The sequence below is a fragment of the Bubalus bubalis genome, chromosome 4 (assembly GCF_019923935.1).
Source record: "Bubalus bubalis isolate 160015118507 breed Murrah chromosome 4, NDDB_SH_1, whole genome shotgun sequence".
Lineage (NCBI taxonomy): Eukaryota > Metazoa > Chordata > Mammalia > Artiodactyla > Bovidae > Bubalus > Bubalus bubalis.
The window spans coordinates 163,599,883-163,620,066 of NC_059160.1; the positions used below are offsets into that span (position 1 = coordinate 163,599,883).

Here is a 20,184-nt window from a genome sequence, read left to right on the forward strand (position 1 = left end):
GGACGTCTTTTCCCACTCAGCATCACCTGCTGATCTTAAACTAAAGACATTACAATGAGCTCAAAAGTTTTAGAGAAGCATAAGAACAAGTATTTGGCTCCTTAGCAAGGAGTTAGGCACATAGCAGCGTGGCTCAGTGAATGGACTCTTGACCCGGAAGAAGCTGAGTTCCATACTATTTCAATACTGCGTCCACCTTTGTAGAGACAGATCAGCTTTGGAATGTTTGTTCTCTTGTGGACTTCATTTTCACCTTCTGATGCTTGTTCATGTTCTTAAAAGAATTAAGATAAAACATGTAACTCACTTGACATGTAATGTCCACATTTCCTATGTGTCCCTTAATGTCTAATTTCAATATTCGATTCTTAGTGACCCCATGGACTGCAGCCTACCAGGCTCCTCCGTCCATGGGATTTTCCAGGCAAGAGTACTGGAGTGGGTTGCCATTGCCTTCTCCGATTAGGGTCATTATTATACTCTTAAATATAGTTGGATCAGTAGATGGACTTCTTGACATTTATTTATTATCCAACCCAGGAACTGTCCATGGGGTTGCAAAGAGTCGGACACAACTGAGCGACTTCACTTCACTTCACTTCCAGGGACTGAACCCAGGTTTCCCACACTGTAGGCAGATTCTTTACCATATGAGCTACCAGGGAAGCCCTTATTGACATTGGCATATTTTAAAACCACTTTGTATGTTATACAGTATTATCAGTTTATAAATAAGTGCAACAGTAATAGTAACACTTCCTTTAAATATCCAATTTAAAATATGCAACATACTCTATGGTCCAAATCATCATTTGATGAAGACTTTACCATTGCCTGATACTTTGCTGGTTGCCAAAATACAGTATTTCTGTTTCTATTCACCATAATCATGTTAGGTATTATGTTTTCCTCACCTGTTCTTCTATAAAAAAGAAATTGAGAATTAAGAGAGTTCCAGGGGGTTATGTCACCTAGGTGAGATTTTAGCTCTATCTCCTAGAATCCAGAGCTCCTGCTGTTTCCAAATGCTGTGACCAAAATATTTTAAAATAGGAAGAAATATATTGTTGATGATTACAAGCTTAGGTGAAAGCTTAGGTGTATTTATCTTAAGTTTTCCATCATCCTGTTAGTATCATTAATTAATTGTGCATTAGTCACTCAGTCGTGTCCAACTCTTTGCAACTCCAAGGACGGTAACCTGCCAGGCTCCTCTGTTCATGGAGTGCTCCAGGCAAGAATACTGGAGTGGGTTGTCATTTCCTTCTCCAATCATTGATTAATGCTGACCAACAAAAAACACAGGCCTTAGAGATGGTCTTCTTCAGAACAGTCAATTTATAGAAGAGACTGGAAGCCAGAGATATTGGGGGTTGATCAACAGCATGATATAAGTTGTAAATCCAGGATGGACTCGCCATTCTGAGGCTCCTGCTGGCATGTAAGTGAGATGAAGAGTAACAGCAGTTCACAAGATTGGCCAATTTAGGAAGGATGGTCTGGGAACATGGCACCAGTATGGCATCGCTCATATCAATGATCAATGAGCATTCGCTTTCTCTCTCCAGTCTCCTCAGTAAATTCTATCTATTTTGAGAGTGTTGGGCTCTAGAATCTTTATAATAAGCTGAAAGCCTTCAACATGGAGTGAATCTTTCTTTCTAACCTCTCATGGGTCAAGTTGTGAGAAGTGGTGCTCATACAACCACACTGCTCACCCCAGACTGGCAGTGCCCACAGGGTGGTCTGGAGGAGCAACTGCATGTCTTCCATTAACTGCAGCAGGTCCTCCAAGGTACCACTGTCTCTGAGGCCAGGAATATACTCATCATCTCACGAGGGGTAAGGCTTTCTCCTCCCGCAGTGATTCTCTTCCAAGAAATCCCGTGCTTGCTCTGGGCTGAGCAGAAAGCAGAGGGAAAGGAAGCTCAGTTGCCACAGTCTGTTGTCACAGAGTGAGGTGAATATGCATCCCATGTTCCCAGTGTCCCTGACCGAGGAAATCTTATTTCTCAAGCCCAGGTTCTTTCATACCACAACAAGGCTTCACAGAGCCTTGACCACTGCAGTCCCAGAAAGGAGCAGAATTGAATAAAACAACCACATTTCATGGCCTGCAATTCTGGGTGAGAACTTGACTCTGGGGCTACTTAGGGTTCTGACAGTAGGTCTGGACTTGCCTCCCTCAGTTAACAGAGCATCTGACATGCAACATTGCTGCCTCATCCTGTATCAGCTGATAAGAGCAGGAGTCTTCTTCTGAACCCAGCCCTGGGTGATGCTGAGACAAAGATTCTTATACTGAAGCACATGTCTGACATGTATGCTCCAAGTCACCTTCTGTTACACTGGCCTCCTCCGCCATATGCTCACCTTTCCATGTGCAGAAGCCTGCTTAGTCCACTGCATTAATGTCAAGATGCTCCCGACATGCACATCTGGGGCCTCTGTGATAGTTTTCCAACAAGATTGTGTTTGGTCACCAAGCAGGATGTATTCAGCCAGTGAGTAGTGAGGACAGGCTCCCTTGCTGGGAGCTGAAAGGACATGGGCCGGAAGTAAAGGCAAGGCCAGTGCCCAGGGTACAGCCAATTGGTCACCATTGAGAATACTAGTTATTTGCACAAACCTTATATTTATCTTCTTTGGTCTGAAATGACACTGGCTCCCATATGTTCAGAGTTCTCTGCCAAAATAGTTTCAAAGAAAACGCATGACTTCATTTCCCAAGGGCTCTTAAATCCCAATTTGAATGTTGCTGCTGACGTGAAGTAGAATTCCAGACTAAAATTTCTGCACATGATGTGTATGTACACTGAGGCCGAGAATTGGAGTTTAAAAAACAAAAACAAAAACAAATTTTATTGTGAGAAAGAGTTGAATTGACAGAGATGTGAGAAAGGCTTTTGGGAAATATACTGGTTACTGAGAAAGGAGATGGTAGAAGTCTACTTACCCCTCTCAACCATCTTCCTGCCTCTGCCAACGTTATGATATTATGACTCTTTTCACTGGCTATTTTTATCTGAAGAATATTTTTGTTGCTGTCCTGAATTGTCTTGAAAAAATAAGATGTCTTCCTCTTTCACACATCTTCCTCTTTCAGGAAGAAAAGGGAACACTAGTTGCTTTCTGTGGCATATCTAACCTGTCCAGATTCTCTCTTTTTAAAGAATCTGTAAAGTGGGTTTTGAAATTCTTCAAGATACATACAAGGAGAATGAGATGCAAGACTCAAGGTGGAGAAAGTGTGAAAGCGTTAGTTGTTCAGTTGTGCCTGACTCTTTGCAAGCCTGGGGACTGTAGCCCGTCAGTCTCCTCTGTCCATGGGATTCTCCAGGCAAGAATACTGGAGTGGGTAGCCATTCCCTTCTTCAGAGGATCTTCCCAACCCAGGGATAAAACCCAGTTCCCCTGCATTGCAGGCAGGTTCTTTGTCGTTTGAGCCAACAGGAAGTTGTTGCCATAGTAATCACTGGCTTGGAAGGCTACTTTTCTTACTGGGTACCTCAGTTGGGCTACTGTGGCCTGAGTGACCAATTTTTCTGTGGCTTCTGGCCTCAAAACCATAATGAGGTATCAGCGAACACATGTCAGGTCTACAAATAACAAAATTTGGAAAGGATGTGAAGAAAAGGGAACCCTCATACACTGTTGGTAGGACTGTAAATAGGTGTATCCACTATGGAAAATGGAGAAGGCAATGGCAACCCACTCCAGTACTCTTGCCTGGAAAATCCCTTGGGCGGAGGAGCCTGGTAGGCTGCAGTCCATGGGGTCGCTAAAATCAGACACAACCGAGCGACTTCACTTTGACTTTTCACTTTCATGCATTGGAGGAGGAAATGGCAACCCACTCCAGTGTTCTTGCCTGGAGAATCCCAGAGACAGGGGAGCCTGGTGGGCTGCCGTCTATGGGGTCGCACAAAGTCGGACACGACTAAAGTGACTTAGCAGCAGCAGCAGCAGCAGCAGCCTATGGAAAACAGTATGGAGGTTCCTTAAAAAACTAAAAATAGAATGACCAAGAAAGTGGAAGTCGCTCAGTGCATGGAATTCTCCAGGCCAGAATACTGGAGTGGGTAGGCTTTCCCTTCTTCAGGGGATCTTCCCAACCCAGGGATCAAACCCAATAAAGAAAATACCAGGTTAAAAAGATAAAAAAGCAAAGATAATTCTAATGTAAAAAAGAGTTTCTGTTGCTTAAGCCTTTCTTGATATATGTAATTTGTGATTCTGTAAATTTTACAACTCTAGGGCAGTTGTGCAAAATCTACCTTTAAGGACTTTCACAGAGGACTGTGCAGCCTATTGAGAAAGATAGTAGATATGCAGTGAAAGGGTAATTATAACATATGTCAGCTGGAATTTTCCATTTCCAAATATGAAGCAATTAACTGTCCTCTGGGACTCTTTTGTGATTGTAGCTCCTATTCTATTTAAAAAAAATCCCCTCTAATGAATTTGAAAGTTCCAAAGATGTGTCCATTGGACGCTGAGCATCCTCACTAGTGATGGTTAATAAGCCTGTGATAATTATATCATAAGGGCATTTGAATGTGTTCTCGCTTATGACTGCTGTGATCCTTCCCTATATGAAGTGGGGTGTCTGGTTGATGGAAAAGTGACTGATAACAGGACCATGAAACAAGAAATTGTCCTTTATTGTTTCATCTTTTTGACTCTGTTCTGGGATGGATACACATGCAAAGAAGTTTGATGTTCACGATGTGTTGTAGAATGGAAATAAATATGTCCAGGTATTCCAAACACAGAAAGTGCGAGTGGATGATTGGGGCAGCTTGTTGTCTTAATGGTCCAGAATTTATCAGGTTGTCATGGGGAAAAACTATGATGTAGGTTACTCCAGAGTTTGGAAATGTGTCTTTTAAAAAAGTGGAGCCTTAGTAGTTTCCTATTAATTTAGGACACTAGGCATCCATTAATTTTGTATGAGGTCCAAGAAAGGTATATCTCAACTAAAAGTGTTTTTTACCCTTTTCCATTAGCCTCGGAAAAACATCCTGGTTTGTTTTAAGAAGAGAAGCACATTGCCAACAAAACACTGTTTCCTGTGAGCTGCTTCGTGGTGAGTACTTGATCATGGGGCTAGCTTGAAATCTAGTAGGTCAGATATTTTAACCAGAGACTGGCTATGTTTAAGTTTCTAATGTGGATCATGCATAGTTAAAGTAATAGATCTGGCCAAAAGGAATTAAGTAAAATACAATTAAATTATGGTTACTTATTTATTCAAGCACTGACCCCTTCCCCAAAGATTATATCAATATACTTGGATTCTAGTTAGGCATCGGCATTTTTTTAAGAAAAAAAGAGAATATTCCTCTTGTGACTGCAATGAAAACAGGTTTAATTCTGCCATACTGAATACTTACAATGTGAAAAAATACTCCCAGAAAAAGGAATGTTGAAGACTAATCTATAACTAATAGCAGAATGAAAGACTACCATTCTGCTAGTTGGTAGAGTGTGAGGGAATCTGATTCACCCATTATATGTGTGTTCATTGAATCTGAATAAGCAAGCCATGAAACCATTTCCCTCTCAAATTTAGATATGGTTTCTCTAAACCCACAGACTAGGTGGTTCTGATAGTATAATATACTACCTTTATTGCTCACCCTAGGGCCTTGAAAAAAGAACTCAGGCTGAACAGACTTCAGGAAAAGAACAGATTTGAAACATGGTAATAAGAAAATGGCTCTTTCACATTTTCTATTTTCAAAGGGCTAACATCAGTGCACAGGAGGGTTCCTACATTGCTTGTCTTGCTGAAGCATAGAATGAACAAACTGAGTCCATGAGATGTATTTCTGCAGGATGATAGCTTTTGTTGCTAAACCATTAATTGTGTATGTGTCTGCAAAAAATCATTTTCATTTTGTGTTGTTTATTTTGTGGGCTGTTATTTACAGATATTATTTTCCAAAAAAAGTTAAGTGACACATTAAAATTTATTAGCAAAAACAAAAATGAATCTTTAATTTTATAATTTAATAACTATTATTATTATTAATATAATAATGTAATGATAATAGAATACCATTTATAGTAAAATATTTCAAAATATGAAATGATCTCATTCAAAAATGTAGCATAAAGTAGTGTTTTTATATTATTTAATAGTTGACATCATTTAAATTCTTTATTCTTCAGTAATAGTATTTTCTGCTTCACAGATTAGGCAGAGAATGATGACAATCAGAGAACCAGAGAGAACTGTGGGGGTGAAAAATGAGTCCACCGTCCAGGAGTTCATTCTGGAGGCGTTTCCTGCCACCCAGCACTTGGGGAGCCTCCTCTTTCTGGAGCACCTGCTTGCATACCTGGCCTCTATCGTGGGAAACGCGGTCATAATCCTCATCACCTGGGCTGACCATCGCCTCCAGACACCAATGTATGTTTTGCTGAGCACTTTCTCCTTCTGCGAATGCTGTTTCATCACCACAGTCATTCCTAAACTGCTGTCCATCTTCCTCTCAGGAAGGCAAACAATTCCCTTTCCTGCTTGCCTCACACAAGCCTTCTTCTTTTTATTTATTGGGGCAGGAATTTTCTTTCTCATTGCAGTGATGTCGTTGGATCGATACCTGGCCATCTGCAAGCCTCTGCACTATGCATCCATCATGAACCTGAGGGTTAGTTTCCTCCTGATTTTCTTGTGCTATTCCTTGTCCTTCATCTTCTTCACTGGTCTGATGCTCAAAGTTTTCCAGTTATCATTCTGTGGCCCCAATATCATCTCTCATTTCTTCTGTGACCTTGGCTCCTTAATTCACCTCTCCTGCTCCAACACCAGCTCTGTTGAAACGTATTTCTTCTTTGTTACTTCGTTTGCCATTCTGCTATCCCTCATTGTAACCATCACTGCCTACAGCAACATAGTGGTCACAATCCTGCGACTCCCATCAGCCAAGGAGCGACAGAAAGCTTTCTCCACCTGCTCCTCTCACCTCATTGTCCTTTCTCTGATGTACGGCAGCTGTGTGTTTATATACGTGAAACCGAAGCAGGCGAACAGGCTGGACTCCAACAAGGAGGCTGCCCTTGTGAACACAGTGGTGACCCCAGTGCTGAACCCTGTCATCTACACCCTGAGGAACAAGCAGGTCCACCAGGCTCTGAGGGACACGCTGTCTAGGATGAGGTTGCAGAAGTAGAGTTTGGAGGCTAAGTGGATCCTCTTGATCCTCCAGTTCAGTTTCCCACCATTGGCAAAGTCTGTTCTCGAGAAGTTCTCCATATGGTGATCTATCTTGTGCTACTTTTAAGCTGGATGGGTACTGTCTTATTTTGCAAATCAATACCTTCTTCTATTTGAAAATTTCACTTGTTCTCTATATTCTGCTAAAGCTATGTTGCTTGATTTTTCTATTGATTGGTCTTAAATGAATTCAATTAAAGCAATATTGTGAAGCAACTATTATACATCAGTCATAAGCTACTAAGTCTTTAATGCAATAATAAAAATGTTGCAAGACTTTATCATTTCTATCCATGATACATTTTTATGCTCAAAGTTTATGATACCTCAGAAAAGATAGATAACCTTCCTTACCATTTGATACTCAAGGTTTGAAAATTACAGTTACAAATTACTTCTGAAAATTATATAAAGTCATAGTACAACTTAATGGTGTTTTATCATTTGAATCTACTTATGTGAATGCTCACTAGGTCTTCTTCATGTCTAGTTCTTCTTCGTGTGTATTGGTTTTAGCGTACAAACAGCTCAGTGTAACTCCAGAGTTTTAGATGAGCTCTTTCAGTGTATCGTCTTCCAGATGTATCAAATTTTATCAATAACATTTTCTTTAATTCTTTCTTGAAATATAAACAAACTGAAAAGCTTTCAAATTATGTCATTTATTTTTTCTGTAATTGATGTTGCCAAGTCCTAGTAGTAAAAATTGCTCAAAGGTAGGTAATCCCAGTAGCAAATTATTTCCTCCCATCTAAGGTATTTTCAGTTTAGTGTGATATTGGGTGTAGGAGATGCCAGTGTCATCTATGTTAAGCTCATTTATGGTTAACATTTTGTGTAGCAAAAACTAATAGAAATCATAAGGAAAATGAGTGTATCAATAATAAAAAAGGGAGATCAAAATGGAGTCATTTACTGTTTGAACTTTCATTGAGGAAGTGGCTTCCACCTGAACGTAATTGGCCCTAAAGGGACATGGATCCCATCACATCTAGCACTGCATGTGCATAGCATGCATTTGATTTTTGCTGTGTCTGAGGTGAGTCCATATTTCCTTTTTAGCTTGATTTGAAAATTACTTCTAATTTAAGGCATAATATTATTAGGAAGAGTTTTAGATTGTCAGGAATACTGGGTGACTTAGATTTTTATGTTTGGGAGTCATTTGATGATAAGTTGTCCTAGGAATTACAGTCTTCCAAGGACATCTGTGCGTTTGTCTCTCACTTTTCCAAAATAGAAGTTAAATGAGTAGTTTTTGAATCTGAAAAAAGTTGGGAAGTCCTGAGAGTCCTCTGTGTTGGTTTCTGTCCATTAGATAAAAGAACCAATCTTCACAGCCTAGCCCAGACTAGTGCCGGAGATGGACATCACCAATCACCCAGAGTGACCCAAACTTCACCCTCCTCTAAACCAGTCTCTGCTTTAGTGTGTCCCAAGAGACTGAGGCGTGTCATCCCTATTACCCCAGCCCTAAGACAGGTAGTTAGAATCCAATCCTTCCATTAACAGCTGGGAAAGTTGGGGTACTATAAATGTTGTCCAGTTCCTTCTATATTCAAGGAGAAACTAAGAATTGATATGCTTGTCTGTTCATACTGTACTGACCATGGGGGCAGAGCTGTGAGAGGTGATCCTTTACTGCTTAGGAGAAGCTGGAAGTTGGGAGTTCTGATCAGATTGTAAGGTGCTGTGTTGGGTTAGAACTCACAGCTTCTCCTTGTTTAAGACTGGTGTGTGTGGGGGCGGTCCTAAGATGGCGGAGGAATAGGACAGGGAGACCACTTTCTCCCCAACAAATTCATCAAAAACATTTAAACGCTGAGTAAAATCCACAAAACAACTTCTGAATGCTGGCAGAGGACATCAGGCACCCAGAAAAGCAACCCATTGTCTTCGAAAGGAGGTAGGAAAAATATAAAAGACAAAAAAAGAGACAAAAGAGGTAGGGATGGAGCTCAGTCCCAGGAAGGGAGTCTTAAAAAGAGAGAAGTTTCCAAACACCAGGAAACACTCTCACTGCCAAGTCTGTGGCGAGCCTTGGAAGCACAGAGGGCAACATAACAGGGAGGAAAAATAAGTAAATAATTAAAACCCACAGATTACGAGCCCAACGGTAACTCCCACAGCAGAGAAGCAGCGCAGTCGCTTGCACCCGCCACTAGCAAGCGGGGGTTGGGCAGGGAGGCGCAGGCTGCATTGCTTAGAGTAAGGATTGGGCTGGAATGCCCAGAGCACTATCTGAGCGAACTAACTTGGGCTAGCAAACCAGACTGTGGGATAACTATCACGCGAAAAGCCAGCCCTAACCTAAGACACCACCAGGCCCGCGCACAGAACAAAGGACTGAACAGAGATAGAAGGCTGCAGACCATTCCCCTCCAGTGACAGACAGCCAGAGCCAGAAGGGGGCAATCGCAGCCCCAGAGAGACATTATCTACCTAACTGCAAGCAGGCTTCTTTGCTAACTAAGACTAATTGCGATTCTGGACAGTCATCTGCCTGAGAAGGTGCGCCAGTTGTACATCCAGAAAACCGAGCGGCAGGGACGGGAGAGGTGATAAGTTGCTGTGACCACGCTCGCCAAACACCTCATCACCCAAGCTGCTCGGAGCTGGGAAGGGCACAAAACGCAGGCCCAATGGAATCTGCGCCTCTGAGGACTACCTGAGTGCCTGAACCTGAGTGGCTTAGACCTGGGAGGTGCATGCAGCCCAGGGCCGGCCTCGGACGGTTCCCGGCAGAGCAACCTAGAGCCTGAGCAGTGTGGGCAGGGAGGGTACATGCGCCATGAGCAGGGGCAGGCCCAGTGTGGCTGAGACACTGCGAGCACAGGCCAGTGTTATTTGTCTGCAGCGTCCCTCCCTTCCCACAGTGCGACTGAACAAGTGAGCCTAAAAAAGTGTCCACCACCGCCCCCTGTGTCAGGGCAGAAATCAGACACTGAAGAGACCAGCAAACAGAAGCTAAAACCGAGGGAACCGCCTTGGAAGTGACTGATGCAATAGATTAAAACCCTGTGGTTAGTATCGACTACATAGGAAGGGGCCTATAGATCTTGAGAAATATAAGCCGGACCAAGGAACTATCCGAAAATGAACTGACCCCACACTGCCCACAACACCACCAGAGAAAGTCCTAGATATATTTTTACTATTTTTATGATCATTCTTTTTTTTTTTGGTCTCTCTCTTTCTTTTTTTAACTTCTTTTTAATTTTTAAGTCCTCTATTACTCCTTTAATTTTCATTTTTATAACCTACTATTACTTAAAAAAAGACTATTTTTTAAAGCAAACTTCATATATATATATATATTTAATAACTTTTGTGACTTTGTTTTTTCCTTCTTCTTCTTTTCTTTAATATTGTATTTTTGAAAATCCAACCTCTACTCTAGAATTTTAATCTTTGCTTTTTGGTATTTGTTATCAATTTTGTAGCTTTAAGAACCCAATCTTCAGTACCCATTTTTACTTGGGAGCGAGATTACTGGCTTGACTGCTCTCTCTCCCTTTGGACTCTCCTTTTTCTCCACTAGGTCGCCTCTGTCTCCTCCCTCCCCCTTCTCTTCTCTACCCAGCTCTCTGAATCTCTGTGTGTTCCAGACGGTGGAGGACACTTAGGGAACTGATTACTGGCTGGATCTGTCTCTCTCCTTTCATTCCCCCCTTTTATCCTCCTGACCACCTCTGTCTCCTTCCTCCCTCTTCTCTTCTCTGTATAACTCCATGAACATCTCTGAGTGATCCAGACTGTGGAGTGCACATAATGAAATGATTGCTGGCTAGCTTGCTCTCTCCTCTTTTGATTCCATCTCATCTAATTTGGGTCACCTCTAACTCCCTCCTCTCTCTTCTCTTCTCCATGTAACTCTGTGAACCTCTCTGGGTGTCCCTCACTGTGGAGAAACTTTTTATCTTTAACCTAGATGTTTTATCAATGGTGCTGTATAGAAGGAGAAGTCTTGAGACTACTGTAAAAATAAGATTGAAAACCAGAAACAAGAGGCTTAAGTCCAAATCCTGAGAACAGCATAGAACACCTGACTCCAGGGAACATTAATCAATAGGAGCTCATCAAATGCCTCCATACCTACACTGAAACCAAGCACCACCCAAGGGCCAACAAGTTCCAGAGAAAGACATACTACGCAAATTCTCCTGCAACACAGGAACACAGCCCTGAGCTTCAATATACAGGCTGCCCAAAGTTACTTCAAAACCATTGACATCTCATAACTCATTACTAGTCACTTTATTGCACTCCAGAGAGAAGAAATCCAGCTCCACCCACCAGAACACTGACACAAACTTCCCTAACCAAGAAACTTTGACAAGCCACTGATACAACCCCACCCACAGCAGGGAAACTCCATAATAAAGAGAACTCCACAAACTGCCAGAATATAGAAAGCCCACCCCAAACTCAGCAATATAAACAAGATGAAGAGACAGAGGAATACCCAGCAGGTAAAGGAACAGGATAAATGCCTACCAAACCAAACAAAAGAGGAAGCGATAGGGAATCTACCTGATAAAGAATTCCGAATAATGATAGTGAAAATGATCCAAAATCTTGAAATCAAAATGGAATCACAGATAAATAGCCTGGAGACAAGGATTGAGAAGATGCAAGAAAGGTTTAACAAGGACTTAGAAGAAATATAAAAGAGTCAATATATAATGAATAATGCAATAAATGAGATAAAAAACACTCTGGAGGCAACAAATAGTAGAATAACGGAGGCAGGAGATAGGATTAGTGAAATAGAAGATAGAATGGTAAAAATAAATGAATTAAAGAGGAAAAAAGAAAAATGAATTAAAAGAAATGAGGACAATCTCAGAGACCTCCAGGATAGTGTTAACGCCCCAACATTCGAATCATAGGAGTCCCAGAAAAAGAAGACAAAAAGAAAGACCATGAGAAAATACTTGAGGAGATAATAGTTGAAAACTTCCCTAAAATGGGGAAGGAAATAATCACCCAAGTCCAAGAAACCCAGAGAGTCCAAAACAGGGTAAACCCAACGTGAAACACCCCAAGACACATATTAATCAAATTAACAAAGATCAAACACAAAGAACAAATATTAAAAGCAGCAAGGGAAAAACAACAAATAACACACAAGGGATTCCCATAAGGATAACAACTGATCTTTCCATAGAAACTCTTCAAGCCAGGAGGGAATGGCAAGACATACTTAAAGTGATGAAAGAAAATAACCTACAGCCCAGATTACTGTACCCAGCAAGGATCTCATTCAAATATGAAGGAGAAGTCAAAAGCTTTACCGGCAAGCAAAAGCTGAGAGAATTCAGCACCACCAAACCAGCTCTCCAACAAATGCTAAAGGATATTCTCTAGACAGGAGACACAAAAACGGTGTATAAACTCGAACCCAAAACAAAAAAGCAAATGGCAATGGGATCATACTTATCAATAATTACCTTAAACGTAAAAGGGTTGAATGCCCCAACCAAAAGACAAAGACTGGCTGAATGGATACAAAAACAAGACCCCTATATATGTTGTCTACAAGAGACCCACCTCAAAACAGGGGACACATACAGACTGAAAGTGAAGGGCTGGAAAAAGATTTTCCATGCAAATAGAGACCAAAAATAAGAAGGAGTAGCAATACTCATATCAGATAAAATAGACTTTAAAACAAAGGCTGTGAAAAGAGACAAAGAAGGACACTACATAATGATCAAAGGATCAATCCAAGAAGAAGATATAACAATTATAAATATATATGCACCCAACAGAGGAGCCAAAAGTCATATGCCAAAGCCTTTGACTGTGTGGATCACAATAAACTGTGGAAAATTTTGAAAGAGATGGGTATACCAGACCACCTGACCTGCCTCTTGAGAAATCTGTATGCAGGTCAGGAAGCAACAGTTAGAACTGGACATGGAACAACACACTGGTTCCAAATAGGGAAAGGAGTACGTCAAGGCTGTATATTGTCACCCTGCTTATTTAAATTCTATGAAGAGTACATCATGAGAAACTCTGGACTGGAAGAAACACCAGCTGGAATCAAGATTGCCGGGAGAAATAATAACCTCAGATATGCAGATGACACCACTCTTATGGCAGAAAGTGAAGAGGAACTCAAAAGCCTCTTGATGAAAGTGAAAGTAGAGAGTGAAAAAATTGGCTTAAAACTCAACATTCAGAAAACGAAGATCATGGCATCTGGTCCCATCACTTCATGGGAAATAGATGGGAAAAGAGTGGAAATAGTGGCAGACTCTATTTTTTTGGGCTCCAAAATCACTGCAGATGGTGACTGCAGCCACGAAATTAAAAGACGCTTACTCTTTGGAAGGAAAGTTATGACCAACCTAGATAGCATATTGAAAAGCAGAGACATTACTTTGCCAACAAAGGTCCGTCTAGTCAAGGCTATGGTTTTTCCTGTGGTCATGTATGGCTGTGAGAGTTGGACTGTGAAGAAGGCTGAGCACTGAAGAATTGATGCTTTTGAACTGTGGTGTTGGAGAAGACTCTTGAGAGTCCCTTGGACTGCAAGGAGATCCAACCAGTCCATTCTGAAGGAGATCAGCCTTGGGATTTCTTTGGAAGGAATGATGCTGAAGCTGAAACTCCAGTACTTTGGCCACCTCATGCGAAGAGTTGACTCAATGGAAAAGACTCTGATGTTGGGAGGGATTGGGGGCAGGACAAGAAGGGGATGGCAGAGGATGAGATGGCTGGATGGCATTACTGACTCGATGGACATGAGTATGAGTGAACTCCGGGAGTTGGTGATGGACAGCAAGGCCTGGCGTGCTGCGATTCATGGGGTTGCAAAGAGTCGGACATGACTGAGCGACTGAACTGAATTGAACATAGGAGCACCACAATATGTAAGACAAATGCTAACAAGTATGAAAGGGGAAATTAACAATAACACAACAATAGTGGGAGACTTTAATACCCCACTCACACCTTTGGATAGATCAACTAAACAGAAAATTAACAAGGAAACACAAACTTTAAATGAAACAATAAACGAGTTAGACCCAATTGATATCTATATGGCATCTCACCACAAAACAATGAATTTCACCTTTTTCTCAAATACACACGGAACCTTCTCCAGGATAGATCACATCCTGGGCCATAAGTCCAGCCTTGGTAAATTCAAAAAAATTTAAATCATGCCAAGCATCTTTTCTGACCACAATGTAGTAAGATTAGATCTCAATTACAGAAGAAAAACTATTACAAATTCCAACATATGGAGGCTGAACAACACGCTGCTGAACAACCAACGAATCACAGAAGAAATCAAAAAATAAATCAAAATATGCATAGAAATGAATGAAAATGAAAACAAAACAACCCAAAACCTATGGGACACTGTAAAAGCAGTGCTAAGGGGAAAGTTCATAGCAATACAGGCATACCTCAAGAAACAGGAAAAAAGTCAAATAAATAACCTAACTCTACACCTAAAGCAACTAGAAAAGGAAGAAATGAAGAACCCCAGGGTTAGTAGAAGGAAAGAAATCTTAAAAATTAGGGTAGTAATAAATGCAAAAGAAAAAGGAGACCATAGCAAAAATCAATAAAGCCAAAAGCTGGTTCTTTAAGAGAATAAATAAAATTGACAAACCATTAGTCAGACTCATCAAGAAACAAAGGGAGAAAAATCAAATCAATAAAATTAGAAATGGAAATGGAGAGATCACAACAGACAACACAGAAATACAAAGGATCATGAGACTACTATCAGCAATTATATTCCAATAAAATGGACAACGTGGAAGAAATGGACAAATTCTTAGAAAAGTACAACTTTCCAAAACTGACCCAGGAAGAAATAGAAAATTTTAACAGACCCATCACAAGCATGAAAATTGAAACTGTAATCAGAAATCTTCCAGCAAACAAAACCCCAGGTCCAGACGGCTTCACAGCTGAATTCTACCAAAAATTTAGAGAAGAGCTGACACCTATCCTACTCAAACTCTTCCAGAAAATTGCAGAGGAAGGTAAACTTCCAAACTCATTCTATGAGGCCACCATCACCCTAACACCAAAACCTGACAAAGATGCCACAAAAAAAGAAAACTACAGGCCAATATCACTGATGAACATAGATGCAAAAATCCTTAACAAAATTCTAGCAATCAGAATCCAACAACACATTAAAAAGATCATACACCATGACCAAGTGGGCTTTATCCCAGGGATGTAAGGATTCTTCAATATCCACAAATCACTCAATGTAATACACCACATTAACAAATTGAAAAAAAAAACTCATATGATTATCTCAATAGATGCAGAGAAAGCCTTTGACAAAATTCAACATCCATTTATGAAAAAAACTCTCCAGAAAGCAGGAATAGAAGGAACATACCTCCACATAATAGAAGCTATATATGACAAACCTACAGCAAACATTATCCTCAATGGTGAAAAATTGAAAGCATTTCCCCTAAAGTCAGGAACAAGACAAGGGTGCCCACTCTCACCACTACTCCATCAACATAGTTTTGGAAGTTTTGGCCACAGCAATCAGAGCAGAAAAATAAATAAAAGGAATCGAAATTAGAAAAGAAGAAGTAAAACTCTCACTGTTTGCAGATGACATGATCCTCTACATAGAACCCTAAAGACTCCACCAGACAATTACTAGAGCTAATCAATGAATATAGTAAAGTTGCAGTATATAGAAACAACACACAGCAATCGCTTGCATTCCTATACACTAATAATGAGAAAATAGAAAGAGAAATTAAGGAAACAATTCCATTCACCATTGCAACGAAAAGAATAAAATAGTTAGGAATATATCTACCTAAAGAAACTAAAGACCTATATATAGAACACTACAAAACACTGTTGAAAGAAATCAAAGAGGACACAAATAGATGGAGAAATATACCATGTTCATGGATCAGAAGAATCAATATAGTGAAAATGAGTATACAACTCAAAGCAATCTATAGATTCAATGCAATCCCTATCAAGCTACCAACCGTATTTTTCACAGAGCTAGAACAAATAACTTCACAATTTGTATGGAAATACAAAAAACCTCGAATAGCCAAAGCAATCTTGAGAAAGAAGAATGGAACTGGAGGAATCAATCTGCCTGACTTCAGGCTCTACTACAAAGCCACAGTCATCAAGACAGTATGGTACTGGCACAAAGACAGAAATATAGATCAATGGAACAAAATAGAAAGCCCAGAGATAAACCCACGCACCTATGGACACCTTATCTTTGACAAAGGAGGTAAGAATATACAATGGAGAAAAGGCAATCTCTTTAACAAGTGGTGCTGGAAAAACTGGTCACCACTTGTAAAAGAATGAAACTAGAACACTTTCTAACACCATACACAAAAATAAACTCAAAATGGATTACATATCTAAACATAAGACCAGAAACTATAAAACTCCTAGAGGAGAACATAGGCAAAACACTCTCCAACATAAATCACAGCAGGATCCTCTAGGACCCACCTCCCACAATATTGGAAATAAAAGCAAAAGTAAACAAGTAGGATCTAATTAAAATTAAAAGCTTCTGCACAACAAAAGAAACTATAAGCAAGGTGAAAAAACAGCCTTCAGAATGGGAGAAAATTATAGCAAATTAAGCAACTGACAAACAACTAATCTCAAAAATATACAAGCAACTCCTGCAGCTCAATTCCAGAAAAATAAATGACCCAATCAAAAAATGGGCCAAAGAACTAAATAGACATTTCTCCAAAGAAGACATACAGATGGCTAACAAACACATGAAAAGATGCTCAACATCACTCATTATCAGAGAAATGCAAATCAAAATCACAATGAGGTACCATTTCACGCCAGTCAGAATGGCTGTGATCCAAAAATCTACAAGCAATAAATGCTGGAGAGGGTGTGGAGAAAAGGGAACCCTCTTACACTGTTGGTGGGAATGCAAACTAGTACAGCCACTATGGAGAACAGTGTGGAGATTCCTTAAAAAAACTGGAAATAGAACTGCCATATGACCCAGAAATCCCACTGCTAGGCATACACACTGAGAAAATCAGAATTGCAAGAGACACGTGTACCCCAATGTTCATCACAGCACTGTTTATAATAGCCAGGACATGGAAGCAACCTAGGTGTCCATCAGCAGATGAACGGATAAGAAAGCAGTGGTACATATACACAATGGAGTATTATGCAGCCATTAAAAAGAATACATTTGAATCAATTCTAATGAGGTGGATGAAACTGGAGCATTTTATATAGAGTGAAGTAAGCCAGAAAGAAAAACACTAATACAGTATACTAACGCATATATATGGAATTTAGAAAGATGGTAATGATAACCCTGTATGTGAGACAGCAAAAGAGACACAGATGTATAGAACAGACTTTTGGACTCTGTGGGAGAGGGAGGGGGTGATGATTTGGGGGAATGGCATTGAAACATGTATAATATCATATAAGAAATGAATCGGCAGTCCAGGTTCAATGCAGAATACAGGAAGCTTGGGGCTGTGCACTGGGATGACCCAGAGGGATGGTATGGGGAGGAAGGTGGGAGGGGGATTCAGGATTGGGAACACGTGTACACCCGTGGCGGATTCATGTTGATGTATGACAAAACCAGTACAATATCGTAAAGTAAAAAAAGAAAAAAGACTGGTGTGCGTTTAACCCAGCTGCTGTGGACCAGAATAAGTCAGAATGAATATGTTCAGGAGTTCCATCAATAACTTTATGTCACCAGCATGAGTTCAAACTGTTTCCTGTGTTAGCCAAGACTTTCTTAGGAATAAAACTTTGGCTTCCTCATGTGTTAGAAAGTTCCAAGTACACAAAAAATACAGGCATTTCTTACTGTGGGATCTTTTGAGGCTATTATATGAATATAGAATTTTAAGCTGAAACAAACATCTCCAGTTAAAAAAATTTCTTCCTTTAAAGCATAATTTTATTATTTTAGAGAGGACAAAAACCAGAACAAAGTTCAAATTCTGTGAAATACATCTAGCTGAGTATGTGACTTCGATGTGATTGATCAACTAGTAGTGTTATAAACTAAAGCCAGCTTTGTGTGACACAAATTGACCTGGAATGAGTTTGGCCACATCACATAACTGGTGTAGACAACTAAGCCCTAAACAGCTGAGATTTCCATGGTAAAGGAGAACTTTAAGGAAGAAAAGAAGGAAGCTTTTTTTTTCAGCTAGGTGCAAGAGAGTGATAAGAATCAGCAATAACATCAGTGACTTGACAAAAACATTTCTAGGAAAGCACAAACTAACTCAAGAAGAAATAGAAAATACAAATAGGTAAATAACAATTAAAAAATATATTCGTGATCAAAAAGTTCCCACAAAAAAGCCCAGGAACAGGTGCATTTACTAATGATTTCTGTGAAACATTTAAAAAAGAATTAGCTCCAGTTCGTCACAAGCTTTTAAAATACAAATGAAAAATCACTTTCCAGCTCTTTCTAAGAGGTCAGTATTACCCTGATATCAAGACCAAACAAAGATATCACAAGAAAAGAAGACTAAACACCAATGTCTCTGATAAAAATAGGGATACCAGAATACCCAAGAAGATGCTGAGAAAACTGTATCAGGAACATTTTACAAAGGATAACCCCACCAAGTGGGGTTTATCCCAGAAATGCAAGGGTACTTTAACAGATAAAAGTCAATCAATAGTGTACACATATTAATAAAATAAAGGACAGCAAACACATGATGATCTCAATAGATGCAGAAAAAGCATTTGAAAAATCTAAGCTACCTATGACAAACATTCGGAAAACTAAAAATGAAAGGGAAATTTCTCAACCTGATCAAGTGTATATATTAAAAATCATGGGTTTATATCATCCTTGACAGGGAAAGAATGAAAACTTCCTCCCTAAGGTAAAAAACAAAAGAAGGATGTCTCTGTTTAACATTGTCCTAGAAGTTGGTACAAGAGCAATTAAACAAGAAAAACAAATGAAAGCCTTTCAGATTGGAAAATAAGAAATAAAATTATCTTATTCACAGATGCCATAATTTTTACATAGAGAATTCTAAGGAATACACAGTAAAATTTTCAGAGCTATTAAATGAGTCAAAGAAGGTTTCAGAATTAAAAATTTAAAGTTCTTTCTTTAATTTTATTTTTATTGCAGTAGAGGTGATTTACAATAGTACATAAATTTCATAGGTACAACATAGTTTGACTTTTAAAAAGTAACTTTCTTTATATTTTATTTATTCATTTTTATGTTTGGCTATACTAGTCTTCGTTGTATGTGCAGGCTTCATCTAGTTGTGGCGCATGGCGGCTACTCTTCACTGTAGTGTGTGAGATTTTTATTGCAGTAACTTTTATTGAGGAGGAGCGCAGGATTAGTTGCTCCGAGGTATGAGGAATCTTCAAGGATCAGGGATCAAAGCTGTGTTCCCTGTGTAGGCAGGCAGATTCTTAACCACTGAAACACCAAGGAAGCCTCAGTGATTCACATTTTAAAAATATTATACACCATTTAGAGTTTTTAGTACTGTACAATGTATCATTTTTTCTGTGTTGTACAATGTATCATTGTAGTTTATTATTTTATATAATAGTACCTACCTCATTTTTAACCCTAGTCTTGCCCTTCCCTTTTCCCTTTATGCACTGTAACTACTAGTATTTTTTTCTATGTCTGTGAGTCTATTTTTTTTAGTTTATTTTAATTAGAGGCTAATTACTTTACAATATTGTATTGGTTTTGCAATACATCAACATGAATCCGCCACGGGTGTACATGTATTCCCAATCCTGAATCCCCCCTCCCACCTCCCTCCCCATACCATCCCTCTGGGTCATCCCAGTGCACCAGCCCCGAGCATCCTGTATCCTGCATCGAACCTGGATTGGCAATTTGATTCTTATATGATACTATACATGTTTCAATGCCATTCTCCCAAATCATCCCCCCC

At 39.7% G+C, this 20,184-nt stretch overlaps 1 protein-coding gene across 1 annotated transcript; it reads left to right on the top strand.

The window, feature by feature from the left end:
- Positions 1-6,203: 6,203 nt before the first annotated feature.
- On the top strand, positions 6,204-7,841 carry LOC102398951 (olfactory receptor 49-like). Its single transcript, XM_006044560.4, has one exon. The coding sequence runs from the start codon at positions 6,213-6,215 to the stop codon at positions 7,179-7,181; it is 969 nt and encodes a 322-aa protein (XP_006044622.4). The 5' UTR covers positions 6,204-6,212; the 3' UTR covers positions 7,182-7,841.
- Positions 7,842-20,184: the final 12,343 nt, after the last annotated feature.

Coding starts and splice junctions, on each gene's coding strand:
- LOC102398951 (XM_006044560.4), top strand. CDS start 6,213: ATGATGACAATCAGAGAACCAGAGAGAACTGTGGGGGTGAAAAATGAG.